Source organism: Aplidium turbinatum, chromosome 5, assembly GCF_918807975.1.
Source record: "Aplidium turbinatum chromosome 5, kaAplTurb1.1, whole genome shotgun sequence".
NCBI classification, from domain to species: Eukaryota; Metazoa; Chordata; class Ascidiacea; order Aplousobranchia; family Polyclinidae; genus Aplidium; species Aplidium turbinatum.
The window spans coordinates 9654807-9677760 of NC_137476.1; the positions used below are offsets into that span (position 1 = coordinate 9654807).

The window sequence follows — 22954 nt, forward strand, 5'->3', positions numbered from 1 at the left end:
TGGATTTGTTTGCTGTCTGCGTTCATAACGCAAAATCGGTTTGCAGTTTTTTCTTATAATGAGAGTTTTTCTGCCACTGCTGTTAGCTCTTTTCTTTCTTCTACAGATTCAACTTGGCAGCTAATGTGGCAGCAACCAGCCAGTACATCAGTACGTTTTTCATTGATTCAACGTCTGCAAACATTGAATCTTCAACAAACGTTTTGCAACCAAGCAAATGTGTCCTTTGGTCATTGAATAAAAGTTTGCATCCGTTAAATCAATGTCTGAAAGGGTTGATTTGCTGGCTGGGCAAGCCACAATAATGTAAATCAAAATTTTTATTGGCATTATTTCAACGTCAAAATTGACCGACCGCTCCTCTTCATGTAGGTGATCCAACGACAACTGGAGGAGGTGGAAGTGAGACAGAAGAATCTTGAGGAAAGAGGAGTTGTTTTGGAAAAATCCTTACGCCATGACGGAGGTATGATGATCTTATAGTTGATGTCGAATTTCTAAATGAAAACTCGATCAAATTGTCACTGGATGTAAAAAAATATCGTGATGTTGCAGAAGAGCGAGAAGAATCAAGGGACATGCAAGAGTGGTTCGATATGGTCCAGGAGAAGAATGGGTTACTTAGATACGAGAACGAGCTCATGGTTTAGTGAGTAAACTCGGCTTGATATATGTAATCGAAAACATTTCTGCAGTTTCTAGACTCTTATTATGTAATCTGGTATTTGATTCCTATGTTTTATGATTTGTATTCTTGATTTTACAGTCAACGGGAGTTGCAGCTGGAAGATGTGCAAAGTCGCCTGCAGCAGGATCTTCGGGAGAGAATGGCGATGGATGGTGAGTGTTATGAATTTTACCATCAAGCAAAACTCTCTTATCATTTTCGCTCGACCATCTATGAAGAAACAGTTGCACGTTTGGTCATGATATCTATTATGATGTCGCATCTTAATGAGCTGTCAATCAAACGATATAATGCTGACTTATTTTTTTTCCTTTTGATGTGCTTGGGTTTGTGTTTCTGGCTAGGGTACAATGCTGCATTTGATTCATTTCGTAAAATCATATGAAAAACCAGGTGCCATGAATTTTTTATTTGCTAACTCTTCAGACAAGCGCAAAACTTCAGCAGAACTCGCCCAAGAGAAGGAAATCCTCCAGAAGATGTTGGATGTTGTGGAGCAGAGAGACGAACTCGTTGCTTTGTTAGAAGAGCAAAGGCTAAAGTAAGGATGCTGCAATTTAAATTAGGACATCATTGAGATATAAATTAACCATTGCATAAAGTAAATTGGCTAGACAAAGCATCTGTAGCAACCAACTTAAAATTGTATTTCACTCGTTGTACCATCTTTTTAGTTACTGTTTTACACCTTAGGCTATTACATTCATTTGATTTATTTTTGCTTAGTCTTCATCTGCATTATCTGTCGACAAAAACTTTTATTCTGAAAAGCTTGTGTAAGCCGGCTAGTAAAATTGGTTCTATTACATCGACTTAACGTCTGAAGACATTGAATCAATGTTGTAAGAATCAATTTTGCAATCTGGGAAGGTCCTGAAATTTATTTTCATCATCAAATCTTTATCTTTCCAGAGAGCGTGATGATTCTGTTGATCCAGAGACACTGATGTTGGGGACGTTCAATGTCTTTTCCGATGACGTCGATTTTACTCCTGCTCAGCATCCCTTGTCTCTTCAGTGATGGTCAACATGACCTGTCATGTAGAGTCTATTGAGTTCTCGCACCTGACAATGTATTTCTGTTTCTATATTATAAAGTTTGTGCCTGTTTTGGCTACAAATATCCCAGACACCAAAACCCGTCATTTTTATATTGATTCAACGTCTGCAGACCTTGAATTAATGTAAAAATGGCGTATTTTGATGTCTAGGATGTAACTTGTTAGCGAAACAATTGTTCACACAGGTTTTTAACCTTTAGTTATGCCTCGTTTTCCCTGCTCATTAGCGTGCTGCTTCATCGCGTTTTATAACTGGTACCTTGCTTTTTATCTTCGGTACGTCGATGACGAAAACCATAAGTAAGATTTTAATAAAGTCATATTCTCTGTTGATGAATAGAACACTTTCTATTCTATACCCAGGTAGCCAATCAGTCGCTTTTTGCATTGATTTAAAGTCTGCAGACGTTGAATCAATGTGAAAACGACTGATTTGCCTTCTGGGTAAGCATTAAGGAATTACTTGCGCTATGCTACCTTTTCTTGTAATGTTTCGTTGGCCAAGAGTTTTACTACTTTTTAAAATGTCTGGTTTTTACCTGTGCAATCTTGTGTGAGGTACGAACAATTGGGAATTTCTACACGTTGCACAATAACCCGGCTTTGTAAACTAGTCTTTTTGCATTATTTGACGTCTGCAGACGTTGAAGTGATGTAAAGTGGTCAGGTTTGCTGGCTGAGAAGTGCCTACTCGTATGTTACTACGTTCCTTTGCTGTAAGCTTCATTCTTCATAATATCCCATTTCATCTTTAATTGAAATAGGACCAATGGACCATGCATACTGCATAGTTTTGGCCGAATATCTCGAATGATAAATTGTGTTCAAAGTATATTTGCACTGTGCTGTAGCTGCTTCAAGTTTTGTGCTGATCTAATCTATGGCTGTATTTGTGTTGCTGCCTGCAGGATCGTAGATATTCCAACTTTACGCGAATAACAGCAAACAGAAAGATATCACCTTTGAAACAATCAATGCTTTGAAAATAATGAATTTGATCATCATCAAACTATTTTCGTCATCGATTTGTAGTTTTTTGTGAATTGTGTCATCATTTTATGCAGTGATAACTTTCTGTGGTTCTTTTAAAACGGATTCACTTTTCATCTCGGACACCACAACCTCGCCCTCAGATTAGTTAGAGACGTGACTTCTGTTTGCGTCGGTTGTGGTAATGAGATAAAATCGTTCAGTAGTTTTGCTTTGTCCTAATTATTAACTTTGTTACATAGAATTTTTTTAAAGTCGCAGTGAATTACATTTGTTAAAAGTCAGTTGCACGGAATGATAGCGAATCAATTAGTTCCACGATTTTCCCAAAGGACCGTTGAAATATCATATGACGCAATTTTATAGCTTGTTTTTACTCTTTATTGTGACATCACATATGTTATTTGTTACCAACTCATATGAGAGTTCTGACAACCTTACTCTGAGAGCGTCATGTTACATTTGAACAGCCCCCGTGCTGCGCTGTAGCTGTGCAATATAAAGAAGGTATGCCGTAGGGGAACGTTCAAATATTACGTAACGCTTTTTTTCCGAATTTTTGACCCCCCCCCCTCCCCCATGTAACGCCAACGTAACGCTTTTTTCAATCCCCCCCCTCCCCCATGTAACGCTTTTTCACTACGAATTCAGCACAAAAAACTACCATTCCGTACTCGAAAGCGTTACGTAACGTTTTGCTTGAACCCCCTCCCCCCGATGTGACGCTAACGTAACGCTTTGCATAAACCCCCCATCCCCCTCGAAGGCGTTACGTAATATTTGAACGTTCCCTAGACCGCAGAGTAGTTTCTAATTGATTTTTGTTGTTGCACTTTGAGAGGTACATTATATCGTGTAAATCAGCCTACCCTAAAATTGGAATAAAGATCTCTGTATGCGGGGTTTCATGTGCTGTTGACTTACTTATTAGGCTAATCTTAATTGCAGTTAGGTTGAAGCAATTTTTGGAATCCGACTTTCATTACATGTAGCCACTCTCTTCTGCTGCATCGTGGGTGATGACAGTTCTCCCAAAAGATCCTGCATCGGGTAGCTTCATATCCGGTGATAGTGTAGCTGTAGCTGCAGTTTCTTCCCTTGAATATTCAAGAAATTTTTAACTCTTTGAAGCTACGAAATAGTTAAACAGCAATAAAGTATACTACCTACTCAGGACCTCCGAGAGAAGTCAGCACTGGTCGGGAAACAATACGAAAAATGGGCCCCATAATATTTTTTAGCAAATATACAACTAATTTGTATCTTGCGTTGCATGTTCGTGTTAAGCTGAAATTAGCCTACTTTCCTCAGCATGAAAAGAACTTCGTTCAATGTAAAAATCATCAATATAATCACTGGATTACATTTGCAGCAAAAATGCCATTGAGGCAAACTATTTTGTCTAGAAAGCTTTGTAAACACACAATAGGCCTACAGGCAACGAAATTAGTTCAACCAAGCATTTAATTCAAGAGTGTCCAAACTTTTTCCCACGCGAGCCAGATTTGATAATAAGTGTTCGCGGGCCAACAACCACAATATTTGTTTTTTCATATATATATATTTACCCTGCATTGCGGGAAAGCGGACTTGAGCGCTATGCATCGGTGTACGCCTTCCGACATACACCTGACCCACGCTGCAGCCGACGGCAATGTCTGTTTCCGGTTGTCTACTCTACTTATAACTTAAATTTGGTATTACCCATTACTCGAAATCGATCACTGGGTAGAGGCAATTATCGTAAAGTTTCTTGCCCAGAGAAACAACAGCAAGTGCGGGTGGCTGGAGTCGAACATGCAGGCTCTCGACTGCGAGCCCAACGCGCTAACCACTCGGTTATTGCTGCCGACATAACTTTAACAATAATTTTTCTGAAAACTGCAAGTTGAATTTATATGATTTTTGTGTGTCTGCAGGCCAAAAATAACACATTGTACAACAACAGGCGCGGGCCATACAAAAACGTCTCGTGGGCCGGAGTTGGCCAGCGAGCCGGACTTTGGACATCCATGATTTAATTCAACCCATTCTGGACTTTTTGCAATGCAAAGTTACGGATCACAGCATCAAATGATAAAATTTTGCGATGTCTGAATTGATGCACAACATGTATTGTTAGGTTTTTCAATCGGTTTTGAGTCATAGGCATAGACTCCGTAAGTAAGGAGTCTATGGTCATAGGCCTACTGGAGCGCAAACAATTCTTTACAAATTTCAGTAATTGCTAAAACCACGTTCTGAAAGCGCAACCGTTGGAGGTAGCTACCAGAACACAAAAAAAATCATAACAAAACTATTTGAAAAAACCTTTCGACAGTTGAAATCAATGATTCCTTGTGTAGAGATTATGGGGTGGTTCGTTCTGGTTTGCAGCTGAAGTTTGCTGTGTGGCTTTCTGTCAAAAGTACCAACTCATCCAAAATGTCTTGAAAAATGTCATTGTTGTAGCCTACAAATGGTTTAAATTTGTCCCACTTGCCCGCAAACTGCACAACAGACATGCGATAAAATTTTCATGGAACTTCAAACTCATCGACGATATGTTTGAGTTTTTTGATACATTTGTCAATTCCAACAACTATCGAATCCTTTGCAATGTAGGACAGTAGAATACATTTCCTTCGAATGATTCAGCTAGTTAAGTGGACTTATAAAAGCGTTCTGTCCTCAGGAAAAGACAATCATTTTCTTTTAAATTTATAATTGCCACTGCAACTTTAGCTTGCGAGTAGTAGCCTACTCTTCTCAGCTTTCTCTTACTTAGATTACATCTTCCTTTAATTTCATTAAATTCATCAGTGAATCTTGTTTAGGACCGTAATGCAAAGCAGTCACAAATTTAAAACTGCTAGTTGTAGGCTACTTTAGCATTGACTCAGCTTCCGATCAAGCTCTTGTTGGTTCCACTTGATGCATTTAAGAAACGTCTTTAGAGCTTCAATTGCAAAAGGGTAATGTAAAGCGTTGGGTTTGACTGCACCACGCCTTGATTACCCTCTCGAAGTCAATTTTCTTTGCAAGATAATAGAACAGCTTTCTTTAGATTTTTCAGAATTTTCCTCTGACTGGGCTGTAACTTTAAAGATGCCACAAGCTCACAGATAATTCTATTTGAATAAGTCTCTGCAGATCTACAATGATTCTATTTGAATAAGGTTTAAGGAATTAAATAGTATAATGTAGTGTGGTTTAAAATTTTAAAGTTTATGAAGCTGCTCTGAAAAATCCTATGGATTTCTTGGACTTAACTTTTGGTTTCTGTTTTTGCGCTATCTTATGGCTGCAGCAGACCTTGAGCTTGGAAAATTAAAATCAAGATGGCAGCAGTACACTTATTCAGGATGCAGTTTGTTACAAGTAAAAAATCTGTCAAGTGGAAAGTACAGTTTAGAGAAAAGAGCTTGGAATGAGTTATTAAAATTGAAAATCAACAGGATTAAGCCAACCAGGAGAGGAAAGAAAGCAGGAAAGTGTTTCAGAAGACCAATTTCAGTTGTATGTACAAAGTCATCTGGTAGGCCTATAACTTTTCATCGAAAACAAAGTAACTTGAACTTAACTAATCTAATTCCAGTCCAACGTTTTCCCACTTTTAGTAAATTTCACTCCCCCTTAATTATTGGATGTTTAAATATAAGATCAATCAATAATAAATCACTTTCCTTAACTGACTTTATTTTTGACTCCAAAATTGATGTGTGTGCCCTGACTGAAACTTGGTTAGGAAGTTCAATTGATGGTCATGTGTTAAGTAACATCACTGCTAAAGGTTATGACATTTTGCATGTTCCCAGATCTCAAGGAAAGCGTGGTGGTGGTGTAGGTTTCTTATACAATGTCTCTGCCAAACTTGACAAGAGTAAAATTTTTGCTAGCCATCAGTTTTCTCAGTTTGAACATATGGAATGTATTTCTAAGCATGGTAATATTCCAGTATTAATTTGTGTAATTTATCGACCTCCTCCCTCCATAAAGAATGGATTTAAAACAAGCATATTTTTTAATGAGTGGTTTAACTATTTGGAACAATTGTCTTTATGTAATAATGAAATTATTGTTACTGGAGATATAAATTTGCATCTTGATAATATTGGTTCAGTGGATGTTGTGCAATTTAACAATATTTCATCTACATTTGGTTTGAAACAATTGATCAATGATCCAACTCATGCAAAAGGTCACACACTAGACTTCATGTTAGTGCGATGTCATACAAACATTGTTGTTGATAAACCACTAGTCATTGATCCATGTCTGACCAATGTTCAGGGTATTTTCTCTTCTGACCATTTTGCATTAATATTAAAAACAAATCTATACAAACCACCTCGTCCCAAGAAGGAAGTAAAATTTCGCAAATGGAAGAACATTATTGATAAAGATTTTGCTTCTGATGTCTGTCTTGCTTTTCAATCTTTAAAATTGAACTGTTCTTGTGAAGAACTTGTAAAATTGTATAATTCAACTCTTAAATCTATTTCTAATGATCATGCTCCCATCTGCTCCCAATTGCTCACACTCAGAACAAATTCTCTCTGGTTTACTATGGAACTCAAGAAAGAAAAACAAATTCGAAAAAAGCTTGAACACAAATGGAGAAAAACTAAATTATCTATTCATCGAGATATTTACAAAAAACAATGCAAATATGTGAACATGTTAGTACTTAAGGCCAAGAAAAATTACTATCTTAAGCAAATCAGTGAAAGCAAAACTCCAAAACAATTCTTCAAATTTTCTAAAACATTGATGGGCAAAGATAACAGAAGTGTTCATCCAACTGGAAAGTCTGCTCAAGAAATTGCTGAATCATTTAACCAATACTTTTCAAACAAAATTAGTTTAATTAGGAATACTCTTCCATGTCTTCACCATATAACTGGAGGAACTCAGTCAGCAGATCCTTGTAACCATATTCACATTGATTTTTCATTTTCTAGTTTTCTTGAAACAGACAAGACTGAAATTCTTAACATTTTAACTGCATTATCATCTGCATCTTGTGAACTAGATCCAGTACCCTCATGGCTCCTCAAAAAGCATTCATCATCTTTTCTGACCTCCATCGTAAACAAATCCTTGACAAGTGGTCTTGTTCCCCCAAAACTTAAACATGCCATTGTTCGTCCACACTTAAAAAAGCCTAGTCTAGACAAAGAAGAGTTCAAGAACTATCGCCCTGTGTCCAATCTATCTTTTGTGTCAAAAATATTGGAAAAAGTAGTTGGCAGACAGTTAAATGATTTCTTAAACGTGCAAAATTTATTTGATATCAATCAATCTGCTTATCGTCAACATCACTCCACAGAAACAGCTTTACTAAAAATCCATAATGATATTGCTACCGTACTTGACTGTAATCACAGCGTTGTTCTACTTTCTCTTGATCTTTCAGCTGCTTTTGATACCATTGATCACAAAATTCTTCTAAATCGTCTCAAATCAGATTTTGGCATTACAGGAATGGCACTTGAGTGGTTCTCTTCTTATCTTTATGATCGAACTCAATCTGTAGCAATTGAAAACTCAATGTCTTCTGCAACATTCCTTTCTTCTGGAGTTGCTCAGGGTTCTGTTCTCGGCCCTGTCCTGTTTTGCCTCTACATCAAACCTCTGTTTGACATCATAAAGCGACATGGGCTTTCATACCACTCATATGCTGATGATATACCGTACAATTGTATTTGCGTGTTACTGATGAAGATTCATTGTGTTGTATTAAGTCAAAATTCCAAAAATGTATGGTTGATATCTCAAATTGGATGTCTTATAATATGTTGAAACTGAATCAAGAAAAATGTGAGTTTATTGTATTTTCTCCAAAACGGTGTATTTCAAAGTTTAATGACATGACCCTTACCCTGAGTAATATCAATCTTTCTTCTTCTAACTCAATTAAATTGCTTGGTGTAACATTAAATCAACATTTGTGTTTAGAAAACTTTGTCAGTTCCACTGTCAAATCTTGCTTTTTTCATCTTAGAAATATTGGTTCCATCAGACAGTTTATTAATGTTGATGCTTGTAAAACTTTAACTCATGCACTTGTGACGTCCAGGCTTGATTATTCAAATTCATTGTTAAATAACATTCCACATTGTACTATTTTGCGTCTTCAAAGAGTTCAGAATGCTGCTGCTCGGCTAATTACTTTAACACGTCAACGTGAGCATATCACAGGCCCGTAATTATACATTTTAGCTTGGGGGGGCTCAAAAGCTGTTGCGAAGTAAAAGGCTATGCACATAACATTTTGTAGTTGCAATTAGTCTAATTTGCGGTTTTTCGGGCAAAGGCACGGCATATGTTATAAAGTCACAAGGTGCTAGATAGCAGTAATTTCGAATGATTGGGATAATTCCAGCCAAAACATGGGTAATTCCAGCCCAAATGATTGCAGAATAGAATAGATGCAATCAGTGGCGTAGCCAAGAATTTGTAAAGGGGGGTTTTTGACGACCCAGCGGCGGGGGGTCTGGGGGGCCTCCCCCAGAAAATTTTGAAAAATTGCTTTGAATTTGGTGCATTCTGAGAGCATTTTCAACAAAAATGTGGGTATGAATATTCCTGCAAAATTGTGCTGTCCGGTGGCATAGCCAAAGAATAAGATCATGTTTTCTTCGGCATTTTTCGGAAATAAAGCTAAGTCTCTATGTTTTCTTGTTGCTAAATCCTGGCTGAGATGTTTGAATGTTTGGTATTGACAAAACTCGCTCTTTTAATGCAGTTTTGCTTAAAATTAGGCAATTTCTTTTTAGACTGAAAGCATCACACGTGCCAAAGGGGGGGGGTTGTAATCCCCAACCCCCCCTGGCTACGCCACTGGATGCAATATTCTTAACACACAACTTTGTCAGGAATGACCCTCGTGACTTTGTTTGGTACAGGTCTCCACCAAACCAATTTATCCCCTTTGGGGTGTAATATTCGGCAGTAAACGTCAAAAAACACTAACAGCTATCCAAGCTGATACCAATGTTGATTTATTTGTTTTTAAGAGATATTCATGGACAATATTTCCAAAACCAGCATCTTACTCCATTGTAATTGCTTTTACCTGAGATGCCTTGCCAAAAAAACTCACCCAAATTTAAAAATCATTATCGTGCAATCTGTCTGGAATAACCCTATAACTATTACCCCACCAGTACATAACAACTACAAAATTACAAGCAAGATAATTGTACAAAGTGACATATGAGAATCAAAAAAAATTAAATATAGAAAGTCTTGGGTCTGGGATTACCGTAGGCTACTCATTTGGAATTGGAAAACCAAATGTAGCTTGCCTGGCAGAGTTTTTACTTTGAGCTTGGGGGGGCATAGCCCCCCAAGCCCCCCCGGCAATTACGGGCCTGGCATATCACTCCTATACTAAAATCCCTGTATTGGCTTCCAGTATTGTATCGTATTCGCTTCAAAATATGTCTATTAATTTATAAAGTTTTCCATGGTTTTGCTCCAAACTACCTGGACACTTTGCTTGTTCATTATAAACCTGCCAGAACTTTGCGTTCTCAACATCAATTGCTCTTGTGCAACCCTTCATATAAGACACAATATGGAAATCGTACCTTCCCAGTTGTTGCTGCCAGTTGCTGGAACTGTTTGCCTATTTGTGTGAAAGCAGAAAATTTAAATGAATTCAAAACTCGCTTGAAAACGTTCTACTTCAATGAACATTATGACTGAAATTACCGTATTAATTATCACCATTGTCATGTACAGCGCCCAGGAGCATAGTTTGACTGTGGATGTGGCGCTATATAAATGTTCTTATTATTATTAGATAATCAATTACTCCAAAAATGATAAGACATTTGAACAACGCTGTCTGTAGGCAACATTATGAATTCCAACTAGATTTAAGTAACAACATCCATAAACAAAAAACTCACTAGGCCTACCTTTCAAAATCACATCATGAGAAGCATGATCCCAATAAAAGGCTACTTGACCACACGAAAACAGAAGATCTTTTAACTATGACAAAATTACATCCAATTGCAGCAATAATAAAATCAAAAGTTTTAAAACTGTTCGGCCACACTAAAAGATCACAATTCGGAATCAGCAAAGTTTGCACAGAAGGAAAAGTAGAATTAAAAAGAAAACGTGGCAGACAACCAAAACGATGGCAAGACAACATCCAATCATGGACCGGACTCAACTTGGCGACACTGGGCGAGCTGGCTCAAAATCGCCACTCTTGGAAGCAAATAACTCATGTTGATGCGCAATCTGCTGCAGGCGGAGATGATGACTGATGACGATCCATAAACAAAAAATATACAGGATTTACTTTCTTTAATCGTGCTTGGACTGATACCTTTAACTTTTTCAGATAACTTATGTTGGATACAACATCCTGTGCCAGGCCAACGCAGATTTTGAAGTTAAAGTTTAGTTGTCAAACAAAAATTTTTTTTTAGTACATTTTTACTTTAGTTCTAAAAATGGGCCCCTCAAAAGTGCAAAAACAAAAACTACCCGTTTTTCCTTTACAATGTTTTGCTAGGGGGAATATTGGCCCGATTCCCCCCCCCCCCTCTCGGAGCCACTGTACCTACTACAACATAAAATTGTTGCAAAAATATAGTAATATTCAACTAATAACACCAGAAGTATATCAGTCACGCTGGTTATGCTTTGAACTGAGTATGCGACTTCTTGTCGTCCTGCTTTCGCCGCCTCAAGATTGCCTAAGCAGAATACACCACTTGACAATCCAAACAGTTATTGCCCCATCTCTTTGTTCTGCATCCCTCGGTCCTTGAAAAACTGATATACGCTTGTATCGAACCAATAATTGACCCATTGTTTCCCAAAGAACAATTTAGCCGGTTTACGCGGGAGGACAACCGTATATCAAGTGACACTGCCAACTCAGAACATTGAGGGGCTGTGTTTTAGATCCAGCAGCAACCTGTGACACCGTGGCCTGGTCATCAAAATAAGCTACTCCGCCTACTGTGAAAATGGTGGATTAAACTTTCTAAAAAATGTGAACACCCTAAAAATGATCACCGTACGCCACTGCTTGGCACTCCTCCTTTCAACGTCTAACTTATACACATGATCTGCCATGTACAACATCTGACAAGTAGCCCTATTATTATATATGCGGATGACTTGGCCATTTTGCACTCCACGAAAGATTGGCAATGTGAAAAAAAAGAATTGTTTTGAGAGACGAAAATTTTAAAAGATGCATTTGCATAGGCTACAGATAAAATTTCACCTGGGACGTGTTTTCCAAAATGACATTGAAATTGTAATGAAAACTCTGTCCGCCACGATAGCTCAGTTGGTTAGCGCGTGACTTCGTGAACGAAGGCAAAAACAGCCCATCAAGACTTTATCAGTCAGGGGATAAACAGTCAAAGCGAATGTGATATCATTTATTTTTCACAGCAGGTTACTTGAAAAGGGATTTTCGTGGTCAAGACAAAAGCAGTTTGTAGAAGTAACCTGAGCGGGCTACTTTTTATTCAAGTAATGGGAGCGGTAGAGCGCTACTTAATGTCATCAGGACTTCTTTTAAGGGGAAAGTGGGGGGGGGGGCAATTGCTTCCCACTAAAAGGTTCTGCTCCCCCTCCCCACTTTTTAGTAATTTTTTCCCTCAAGTCAAGTAATATCAATAGGTAACCATCGCTGTAATTTTTATAAAAAGATCAGTAGCCTACTCTATCTTTTAGACTTTTTGAAATCTCTTCTCAAAATTAAGCATTGGTTCAGCATTATTCCTTTGCGATTAAAACACTTTTGACGTGATAAACATACCCAGCAAACATTGTACCTCGGCCAAACGTAGTGTGACAGTTGATAAACTGGTGCTCCTCTGCTGGCACTACGTTGTGGTCGAAGTTGCCCTAACGTATTTTGCACCATTCGTCGCAGTTGGGGCAACTTATTTTAAAATATTTGGGCCAACGTTATCCCAACTCCACTGTCAACGTAGTTCATCGTTGGTACTACGCTGGCCCAATATATTTTGCACTATTCGTCGCAGTTGGTCATACATATTTTATACCAATCGTTGTAGAGCAACGTTGGTTAACTTAACCAGCAATTTCAAGTTGACACTGTCCTGATGACCCATATGCCAAAACGATCTTATACTGAGCGAATTTAAGGCAATGACGTAAAAAAACGTAAAGTTTTTGAAATACATTTATTCGAATGGTGCAATGCACCACCCATGCACAATTCACAGCTGCGACAAGACAGCATGAAAGTCTACAAACACAGTGGACTCCGCTACTTCATGCCTCATCAGAAGAATTTGTTGTGGACCTGCAAGTACCTATAAAACAATATGCAACATATTATGTAAAGAAAATATACTGTACAGTGCAAATTAGATCGTGTTTACAACACCGTGAAAGAACAGACTCTAATTGCTACATATCTCATTGATATGCGTATTGCGTATGCAATATCCAGTTATTTTACAATAACAAGCATTTTTAATACATCCTCACATTCCTTAGTATGCTCTGATTCTGTAATTCGTATATGATGGGGTGGGGAACGGGTATACTGTCAGTCCGTCATGTTCTATTAACCTCAACATTAATGCACATTCGTTAATCGTGTTAATGCCGTTTGCCTTCTCTAACAAGTGCAAATTATTATTGTTATCGTTGGATAGATCTTCAAAGTCAAGTCTTAAAATGTGTGCATATTTCTTGAAGTTCTTCTCTAATAATAAACTAATGGCTGGTTTAGTAGGTCTAAATAGAAATGCTTTTATTGCCCCTATTGAGAGAATTGTAACGATTTGTCTTGTTTGAGCTTAACTGAAGCGAGCAGCGGAGAGATGGAATGCTCCTGCATATTTCTAGTGTCTATGACGGCATAACCCTGCGAAGTATAATTTGGTTTCTCTTTCTTGTTACCAGAGCTTGCAGAATTGCGTTGTTGCAGTTCTGGAGTTGCTTGTTACTGTATCTGTATAACGCTTTTGATCAGTAATAATGTTGATAGGTGTATAGTGAGAAGCAAGGTTCAATTCCTAAGGGTGTAATCGCAGCCGCTTGCGAAGCTTTACAGCTTAAAAATTGCAGTAATCAGTTATGATCATACTGACGCTTGAGTTGAAATAACAATAAGTTTATTAGATACTATGATTTATATTATCAAAGCATTTAAACTAAACAATTTTACATAAACACCTCTCCTTGGCCTAGCAAACCTTTGGGTACTATGAAATACGTTTAACGTTGCTAATATGCAATAATGCAAGTAATTGCTTATGAACGAAAATTTGAAGTAATACCATCAAAAATGAAGATCAGTGACAGACAGAACAAATGAACATACCCGCAGTACTTTTTTTAACAAAACGCTTAAGCCGGCCCCCATCGCGGTCTTCCCACGTCTTAAACCATTCGCCCAGTTTGTAGTCGATTTCCTGTAGAGTGCATGATTTGGCATGGCACTGGACAATACCTACAAGTAAAGCAGCTTTGTAAACAAATAAAGTTACATCGATTTTTTATTTTTACACAAGCATCTACAGCAGTGGCCAGCGGTTCCTGTAGGTAATTACTCAATCTGGGGAAATTTGAGGTCTTCCCAAGGGTAACGAGCAGGACAGGGCAAATTAAAAATTAAATAATTGTTGGGTTTGGCTATTCCATTCAATTGATTGCCAAAGACTTATAAAATTGGTACGAATGGAATTAATTTTATGCTGTTGTTTGGAAGTCTTCACGAGAAGACGCAGAACCACGTGTTCTTGTCGAAGGTTGCCTATTTGTGCAACTTTTTGTTTGACGTAAACGCCTTGAACTGCCTGCAGGGCAATCAGTCTCTCATGCCAATCGCCATGGACAATGTTGTGGGATTAAATAGACAAATAATAGATTTAAGATGCCCAGCATGCTTAAGTGGGGTAACGGGTCAGAAAAGGTTAACAACCGTTGCTCTACAGTCTTTTTCACGTGCGTGGCACGATCATCAAGAGAGCTGTAATGAAAATAAAAGCGAGGACATAAGCATAGTCGCCGAACCCGGGAAGGTCGGCCTTCCCGGGCCTTTTCGCAGGGAAGGCCGCCCTTCCCTGCAAAATCGACCACATTAATCTTCTTTTCATCTCTTTTATTGCACACGAGTAAACAACTGGTGTTTTTCAACTAGATCTAGACTGAGGCATTAATCAGGGATAGTAAAGCAGCAATTTGACAAAAAGAGATTACGAAAAAGGTAAACTTCAGATGCTGCAAAACTTATGTTATATCCAAGGCTGTTCTTTCATTGAAATATAATCATGAATAGTATTAGTAAGTATTCTTTCTGGAGACGATATCATACCAACAAAAGGTGAGTTAAAAACTTTAACAAACTACTTACCTACGACCATCTTCTTTAAGTTCCACATAGAATCAAAGGGAAACTTTTTCTCTCCACTAGTTTTGTTTTTCCCCTTCCCGGTTCGCGAGACGCAGCTCGCGACTTCGTTTGAAAGCACATGAGGCATCAATCGATTAACCGTGTCATATAGGCTTCTTCCTCCTATATGACACAGCTGTTTGAACTGCAATGCAACAGATGGATGTGGAAATGCATAAGCCGAGATCGTTAAAACAGCATAGAAATCAGCCCCATAAAACATTCGCAGTGCGTACCAGGCTACCAGCGTACAATTTAGCATAAATTGTTTATATAATGGTGTGTACCACGTGGTAATGTGCGCTGAATTGTTCAATTAGCCTGTTGAGACAAAAACAATAAATGTGTTAGAATTCATTCATTCAAGTTTAAACTCATTCTAGGCTAAATGGAATTACTAATTCCCCACACATAAAACTCATTATTACCAAATATGTGGGTGACTTTAGATAGGTAATGCACAGTAAGAACATATCGTGTTGACTAACCACAATCTGATAGGTCTTCTCATTCTCCAGCATGCTGTTTACGGTTATTAATTCCGTTATGGTTGTAGCAGGAAGAGGAACATCCTTAGGAATCAGAGCCAATTCTTGGAATTTATCTGGGATAATCCTTCCCTTCTCTTCCAGCATACTTTCGATTTGACAGAGCCGTTTGTTCATTTGACGTAGTTCTGTCAGAATTGTCTGAAGATAAGTGAGCACTTTTCCTTCTGTAAGCAAACGCAAATCCTGTCACAGTGAGCATCTATATACGACGTATTATTTACTAGTAGTTGGGCTTAGATTTCCTCAATCACAGAGTCTTGTTGGCTAAAACGTGCTTTCAAACAAAAAGCACTGCTCTTACTTTTGCAACACAACCGCTATGAGGACAATCATGGGTTCCAATGCCATACCAAGTTTGGTCAGTTACTCGGAAGATGACAATAGGAAGAGAGACTAGATCCGGGGCCTGGGGGTGAGTCTTTTTCAAGGTGCCACACATGGCACTTAAGATATTTAAAATGGACGAAAACACTTTAAACTTTTCAGAAAGGAGGAAAGAAAAACTAGCGACAACTAACAAACAACAAAGAAATTTTTACAGAAGCAGGCAAGTCTCTATATATTTATCCGGCCTTATCCGAGTCAGACGTTTTCTTCAGGACTGCAGACTGTGGGGTGAAAAAGCACTTTGTTTTTTTAGGAGGGCAACAATGTAGCAAACAACAAGACATCATTTCCACTGATGTATACAATTTTGTGCGTTATTTTTGTAACCTTCTTGCGGCTTAATCTTTACATTCTGTAACGGGTGAAAATCTGTAGTGTATGTTTGTTTAATGATTATTTCGCCTGTTTCCATCGTCCTGTCTGAAAAATCTAAATTGTTTTAGCCATTTTGAATCGCCTGCTTTTCTGCTCCCTTCTTGTACAGTCAAATTCTGTTACATTTCTCTATTTCAAATACTGTTAAGTGCAATGATACAAGCGGCATCCAATACTATTAAGGTTGTAACAATATCATTAAATTTATAAATGGGTCACTACATTAAGACAATCATTATTAAAATGTATTTCACTTAGATGTTAGTTCATAATATATCATAACACGCACAAAATTAAGAATATTTGAATATAATTATTAAAGAAATGCTTTAACACATACCATAATTTTCTTTGCATGAATTCTGTGATTCGTTCCCCATTGAAGTCAATGCCTGTGTGGCTGATACGGAAGTAGATGGCTGTGCAGATGCTGGGATGAAAACACATGCATGATCTACTGATATTTCAGTTCCTGTTTCCAAAGAAATTACGCCTTGCACTATTTCAGTCTGCTTTCTTTCTAAACGATCATTGACTGGAGTTACAATACATTTGCGTTTCGGGCTACCACCATCATCATCTGTGGAGCACTCGGGGTATAGCATCTGTTTGTAGTTAATAGACCTGACAAGAAAAAAATAGAATATATAATAATTTTTACAAAATACTTTGGAGTTAAAGTTAAAGTTAAACAATAGCAACACTTCATCAAACTAAAGCAACTTGATATTCATGTATTGTACACTAACTTTCACAACTAGTTGTTTTTTCTGCTGATACATAGGATGCCATTTAATCTATCTGGAGCTAGAACAATAAAATAGAATATTTATCTGTGTCATGATTCTATGTTAAAATGCTGTAATCTGAACTAAGTGTACTAATCTAATTATGGTCTAACTTGTTTCGTATCATGAAACTATATAGGAAGTATTACAACAGCTAATCTTTGTTTCATGTTAACAATTGTATCAAACATTAGACATACCTGCGTTTTCTCTTTTCGTGCAAAACACCTTTGGGTGAAGATTGTGATTCATTGTCATCTGTTGATGACAATTCAACATCATTTCGTAACGTGTATTCTTTACACCAGCTTTCAGCCCTTCGTAAGTCATCTAATATATACATAAAAAAATATGTTAAAGTTATCATAGATAAAACTATGTCTCATTATATGTACTAAGTTCAGGTGTCTCAAGTGGTCAGCAAAGCCCATCGCCGCATGTTTTGTATTATATCAGGGCCGCACAGCCATACTGCCATAGGCGTCGATTTTTTCTTAGAAGAGTGGAATTCTGGGTGGGCGAGAGCTTTCAAACATATTTCATTGAATGTGCATGTTCGCAATGGGTAGTCTTTCTCACAAAGACTGCGTTTAGCGTCGCTGCAGCAATTATGTAAGCTTTAATAAATTTGATGTTTGCTTTCTTGCGCCTTGCGATCTTATGAGCGCTGCTAAACTAAACATTAAACAAACTTCTTTTATGTTTTCATTTGCGACCTAAAAAGCGCGTGACTCGTGACCAGTTATCTTTAAAGTGGCGCCTTCGGAATTGCCGCAAAATGTTAGGACAGGTGATTACAGTAACAAGTACCATCAGGATTAATTTAAGACGCATCCACTGGAATTCGAAAAAAAAGCTTCCTTTGCAACACATAACCTTGCCGAGCCGGAAGCTGATCTAGCAGCATGCTAACGTTAAATGACGGAATGGCCCGTTTCGGCGAGTCCGATTCGGCGAGTCCGATTCGACTAGTCCGATTCGGCGAGTTCCCTATTCGGCGAGAGCCTTTTTCGGCGAGTGCCCTATTCGGCGAGTTTTTGAAATTTTTAAAATGAAATTATCGGGTACCGTAGCCTAATTACAATTGCCGTTTTTACATCGTTTTGACGTCGCTAAACGTTGAAATCGTGCAGAAAGGAATAAAAATAAAATGTTTGAACTATTAAATTAAAATTCGTCATGTCAGTTCAGTTGTTTTTATTTTTGACCATCATATCAAAACCAATACACGTCAACATAGCAAAGGTCGAGAAAAAGGTAGAAGCGACAAAACGCGAAGTTAAAACGTGCTTGTGACCGAAGTAAGTTATTGAGTTGAAAGAAATTTGGCACGGTCGCAACACCTTCAGAAAAATTTAAGATATGAAGGGAAAATAAACCAAACAATGTTACAAAAAACATCATGTTTATGTCTATAAGTTAGTACTTTTGAATAGTTAAAATGATTAGTTTGGATCAACAAATGTGTGACCCACAGCTTAGATTGAAAGGAAATTATCGGGTACCGTAGCCTAGTTATCCCGACTAGCAAAAATTTGTTCCTAGAACCCAGTTAGCCTAACAGTTCATTTTTACATTGTAGTAACAGAATAAAAAGGCTAACCAAATGTGTGGCCTATCGTTTTAACGTCGCTAAACGTTGAAATCGTGTAGAAAAGAGAACTTTGCTGACTAGGATACGTTGAAACTGAAAAACATTCACAGAAGCCCTACGATACGTTGCATTTTTAAGATAATGTATTCAGACGTTGAATCAATGTACAAATGAAATGTTATGCTAAATGGGTTCTTGGAACAATTCGAAAGGCTTCTGTGAATTTTTGCTGGTCGGGATAACTGGGCTACGGCACCCGATAATTTCCTTTCAATCCAAGCTGTAGGCGGCCTACAGTAAGCCACACATTTGGTTAGCCTTTTTATTCTGTTACTACAATGTAAAAATGAACTGTTAGGCTAACTGGGTTCTTGGAACAAATCGAAAGGCTTCTGTGAATGTTTCTCAGTTTCAAAGTATCCTAGTCAGCAAAAGCTCTCTTTTCTACACGATTTCAACGTTTAGCGACGTTAACACGATAGGCCACACATTTGGTTAGCCTTTTCATTCTGTTACTACAATGTAAAAATGAACTGTGTTCTTGGAACAAATTTTTGCTGGTCGAGATAACTAGGCTACGGTACCCGATAATTTCCTTTCAATCCAAGCTGTAGGCCACACATTTGTTGATCCAAACTAATCATTTTAACTATTCAAAAGTACTAACTTATAGACATAAACAAAATTTATTTTATTTTTTTTTGTAACATTTTCTTTATTTTATTTTCCCTTCATATCTTAAATTTTTCTGAAGGTGTTGCGACCGTGCCAAATTTCTTTCCATAGGCGCCGACTTTTTAAAAAACCTTGGGGGGCGAGAAAGGTGATGACGTCATAACCATAACGCTATTTTACTCAATTAAAATAGTCTTTAATTAAGCTTAGTGTCTTGTTTATATTAACAAATAGGTCCCAAACCGTATTTATTAGAAGCGCTGCTTGAAAGGATTAGTTTTACGCATGCAGTACGCCTAGTCGTAAAATTTTTGAAATTGTTAGCTCATAATTGGAACTGTTGGAAAACAAGCCGATTCATTTCCTTTTCGTGCGAGTGAATAACAACGATCAAGACAGTGAAGTTATCGAAATAAAACGCAAAAATCATGATCTCAAGCAGAGTGAAAACCCGCTATCAGTTTTATTAACCTCGTTTCGCTAATTACTTTCAAAGCGTTGACAACGGCGAAGTGTTTTCTCTTCTGTTTTTTATCGAAAGTCTTTATAGTCTTTTATTGAATACAGTAGGCTATACTCGAGTAAAGGTCGAGATGTTCCCACGTGATTTTCACCTCAAAAAGACAAGTTCAACTAACACGGGACAAGCTGTTGTCTCCAGCTCGGCAATTTTCAAAATGAACGCACTAAAAATCATTGTCGACGTAGATTACGGAGTGTGAAATCGCGTCGGCCTAAGTAAAACTTTTGAATACGTTTATTTGCAGTGATTTAAACTTAATTTTCAAATTCAATGATTTCTTGTCAATTCTAAACTTTATGCACTTGTTGAGCAATATGCAAAGCTCACGAGACAAAACAGAAAGAGGAGATCAATTTTTTTATTTTTGCGTGTAGGATATAATCGTTCTTATTATAACGTAACATTCCATGATCGTTGAAGTCGATGTCAAACCTTAGCGGTCGCATAAAACAATGATGTCAGGTTAGCTAGGTGATAATAGCGGTAAGAGACGTCGTTAATGCAGGCAATATCTGCGACCAAGACCATTAAACACCTTTTCTTTTATCGGTTTTCGATTTAATTCTCACACATTGCGAAGAAAACAATGCGTTCTGTTGAATCATAATTGTCTCACAGCGGGAAGACCTCGTTGAAAATAGCGCGTCTAATTTAGCTGGTTTACTTAATATTGCAGTGAATAGTTACGTGACTATTCCAGCAGTGCAAGTTACTCTACCATCTACTTTGAAACTTCCATACCGTATGAGAAAGCCATGCGATCAGCTGCTGTTTTGCGGGCAAGAGCAACGTAGGCTTTTCTTGCTTTCGGCATTCTTTAAGTCCGTTTAAATTATCTAAATCTCTTTCACGAAGTGTTTTATCTTTGAAACACCACTTGTCATCACCATTTTTGTTGCCCTTCAACCATAAATTTACGGGGGGCGCCGCCCCCCGGAAGTCGGTGCGTATGTTTCTTTCAACTCAATAACTTACTTCGGTCACAAGCACGTTTCAACGTTCGTGTTTTGTCGCTTCTACCTTTTTCTACCCCTTTGCTATGTTGACGTGTATTGTTTTTCATATGATGGTCAGAAATAAAAACAACTAAACTGACATGACGAATTGTAATTTAATAGTTTAAACATTTTATTTTTATTCCTTTCTGCACGATTTCAACGTTTAGCGACGTTAAAACGATGTAAAAACGGCAATTGTAATTAGGCTACGGTATCCGATAATTTCCTTTCACAAATTTCAAAAACTCGCCGAATAGGGCACTCGCCGAAAAAGGCTCTCGCCGAATAGGGAACTCGCCGAATCGGACTAGTCGAATCGGACTCGCCGAATCGGACTCGCCGAATAGTAGCAGACCCGTTAAATGAAGCAGGTAGAGATCCATGGCTCATGTTGTTTTCTACAACTATATACCGGTGCATTGCCTGAGACACTGACATCACCACTCTCCATCCTTAAGGCACAGCTTTCTTCATCAATGTCATCTCTACGTTTATTCGTGCTGGACGTGGCTTCTTCAGCGTTATCATCTCAACGCCTTTTGGAAGCTGGTTTTAAGAATGCGCGAATAAATGTTAGACTTTGCTTCATGTTTAACTTTTCAATAATGAAATGACAACATCGCGCGGTGCCCCAATTTATACATACCCAGCAACAAGTTTGTAAGGAAAGATTTGTAAAAAGCGATTGTTTTAGTACGATTTAGTTTGTATCGGTTATTTTATTGTCATGTTCATTATGATGTCATATTCGTATTCCCTTACGCTGACCCGGAACTGAAGTTTGATTGTGACGTAACGAAAGTGAGGCCATTCGGAGATAAGATCAAATGTGGCTTTCTCTCAACAGGAATTGCCAGTGTGTGGTAATTGCCGTAGCAACAACAATGCAGTGAGTGCCGCCTTTTTTCAACGCAGCGTTGTTGCAAAATTGCTTTGTTCTGTCGGATATCTAGCGAGACATACCGTGGCGTAAAACAAGAAGTGTCATGTAAACATGGTGGGCGAAACATATTTTGCAAACCCTCGTTTCACGGCAGGGTGGGCGCCGTCCAGCCGGCCCACCCTATTTCGACGCCTATGCGTACAGCTACTCAAGCAAGACTACTGCAGCCGTAGCGAGTCACTGGCAGCACGATGTGTGAAACTTGCCCTTACTTCATTCTAACAACACACACTTAGCAAGAATGAAGTAAAAACCAATTTATCATCTTGGCGTGACTCCGTCTGAACTTGAACCCGATACCTACTAACAGAGGTGCACGTGCTAACCACTAGGCCAGACAATCGGTATGAAAATGCAGTTAATTCAACTGAACAGCAGTGGACACTGGAAAATGTGCAAAATAATGGTAAATCAAGCATTTTAACATAATTTACTATTTTATAGAAAACATCAGAACTTAGAGTTGGAAAGTTAAACTTCAGTCATATAACATGTAGTAATATATTGATTATTGAGATGTGGCCAACCTGTTTCATAGAGAATATTAACACTGTGTTCTGCCCAATCACTTTTAGGGGTGGCCATTGATTCCAACAACCTTTTGTAGCGCAATTTCGATGCACAAGGCGGCCATTTTGACAAACGTTTTTCACTGTTTGACCAAAGTGAACAGATCACTTCAACAGGCATGTTCCGCTCTTTACAAAATTGCACAACTTGGTACATTGCATTAGTAATTATATATATAACTAACAACTGCAGTAAGTTATGATATAAACTGAAACACAATATGTTAAGTACCGTACCATACATAAACAAGCTGGACTGGACAAGCAAAATTGGATAATATGGTTTTAATGGTTGTTATGTAACATTGGTTTATCTTATTGCTCTTTGACAACTCTTTCATGATAGGCTACATTCTTTCAATTAATAAAAGAGCTAGGAGCATACAATATTATAGATCATGCAATGAGTGAC

The 22954-nt window shown here is 37.9% G+C and overlaps 3 protein-coding genes across 4 annotated transcripts in view; 1 reads left to right on the forward strand and 2 right to left on the reverse strand.

Annotated features, from left to right (window-relative positions):
* LOC145771347 (protein-methionine sulfoxide oxidase mical3b-like) overlaps positions 1-3642 on the forward strand; it is a 41548-nt gene extending 37906 nt beyond the window's left edge. Inside the window, exons 40-44 of the mRNA XM_082583097.1 lie at positions 373-466; positions 556-649; positions 767-840; positions 1115-1229; positions 1601-3642. Coding sequence (XP_082439223.1) covers positions 373-466; positions 556-649; positions 767-840; positions 1115-1229; positions 1601-1709 — 486 coding nt within the window. The 3' untranslated portion in view covers positions 1710-3642. The remainder of the gene's footprint in view (positions 1-372; positions 467-555; positions 650-766; positions 841-1114; positions 1230-1600) is intronic.
* Positions 1-22954, reverse strand: part of LOC145771351 (isoamyl acetate-hydrolyzing esterase 1 homolog) — a 114341-nt gene that overhangs the window by 6951 nt on the left and 84436 nt on the right. The window lies entirely within an intron of this gene.
* The window catches only part of LOC145771349 (uncharacterized), a 36712-nt gene continuing 26666 nt past the window's right edge, over positions 12909-22954 (reverse strand). The window contains exons 2-8 of one of the 2 annotated variants that reach the window (XM_082583102.1): positions 22501-22671; positions 17441-17570; positions 16793-17076; positions 15628-15854; positions 15101-15284; positions 14069-14197; positions 12909-13049 (exon numbers count right to left, since the gene is read on the reverse strand). In XM_082583102.1, coding sequence (XP_082439228.1) covers positions 13009-13049; positions 14069-14197; positions 15101-15284; positions 15628-15854; positions 16793-17076; positions 17441-17570; positions 22501-22663 — 1158 coding nt within the window. In that variant the 5' untranslated portion in view covers positions 22664-22671 and the 3' untranslated portion in view covers positions 12909-13008. Of the gene's footprint in view, positions 13050-14068; positions 14198-15100; positions 15285-15627; positions 15855-16792; positions 17077-17440; positions 17571-22500; positions 22747-22954 lie in introns of those variants that run through there. The other variant, XM_082583101.1, reaches the window with a different exon arrangement.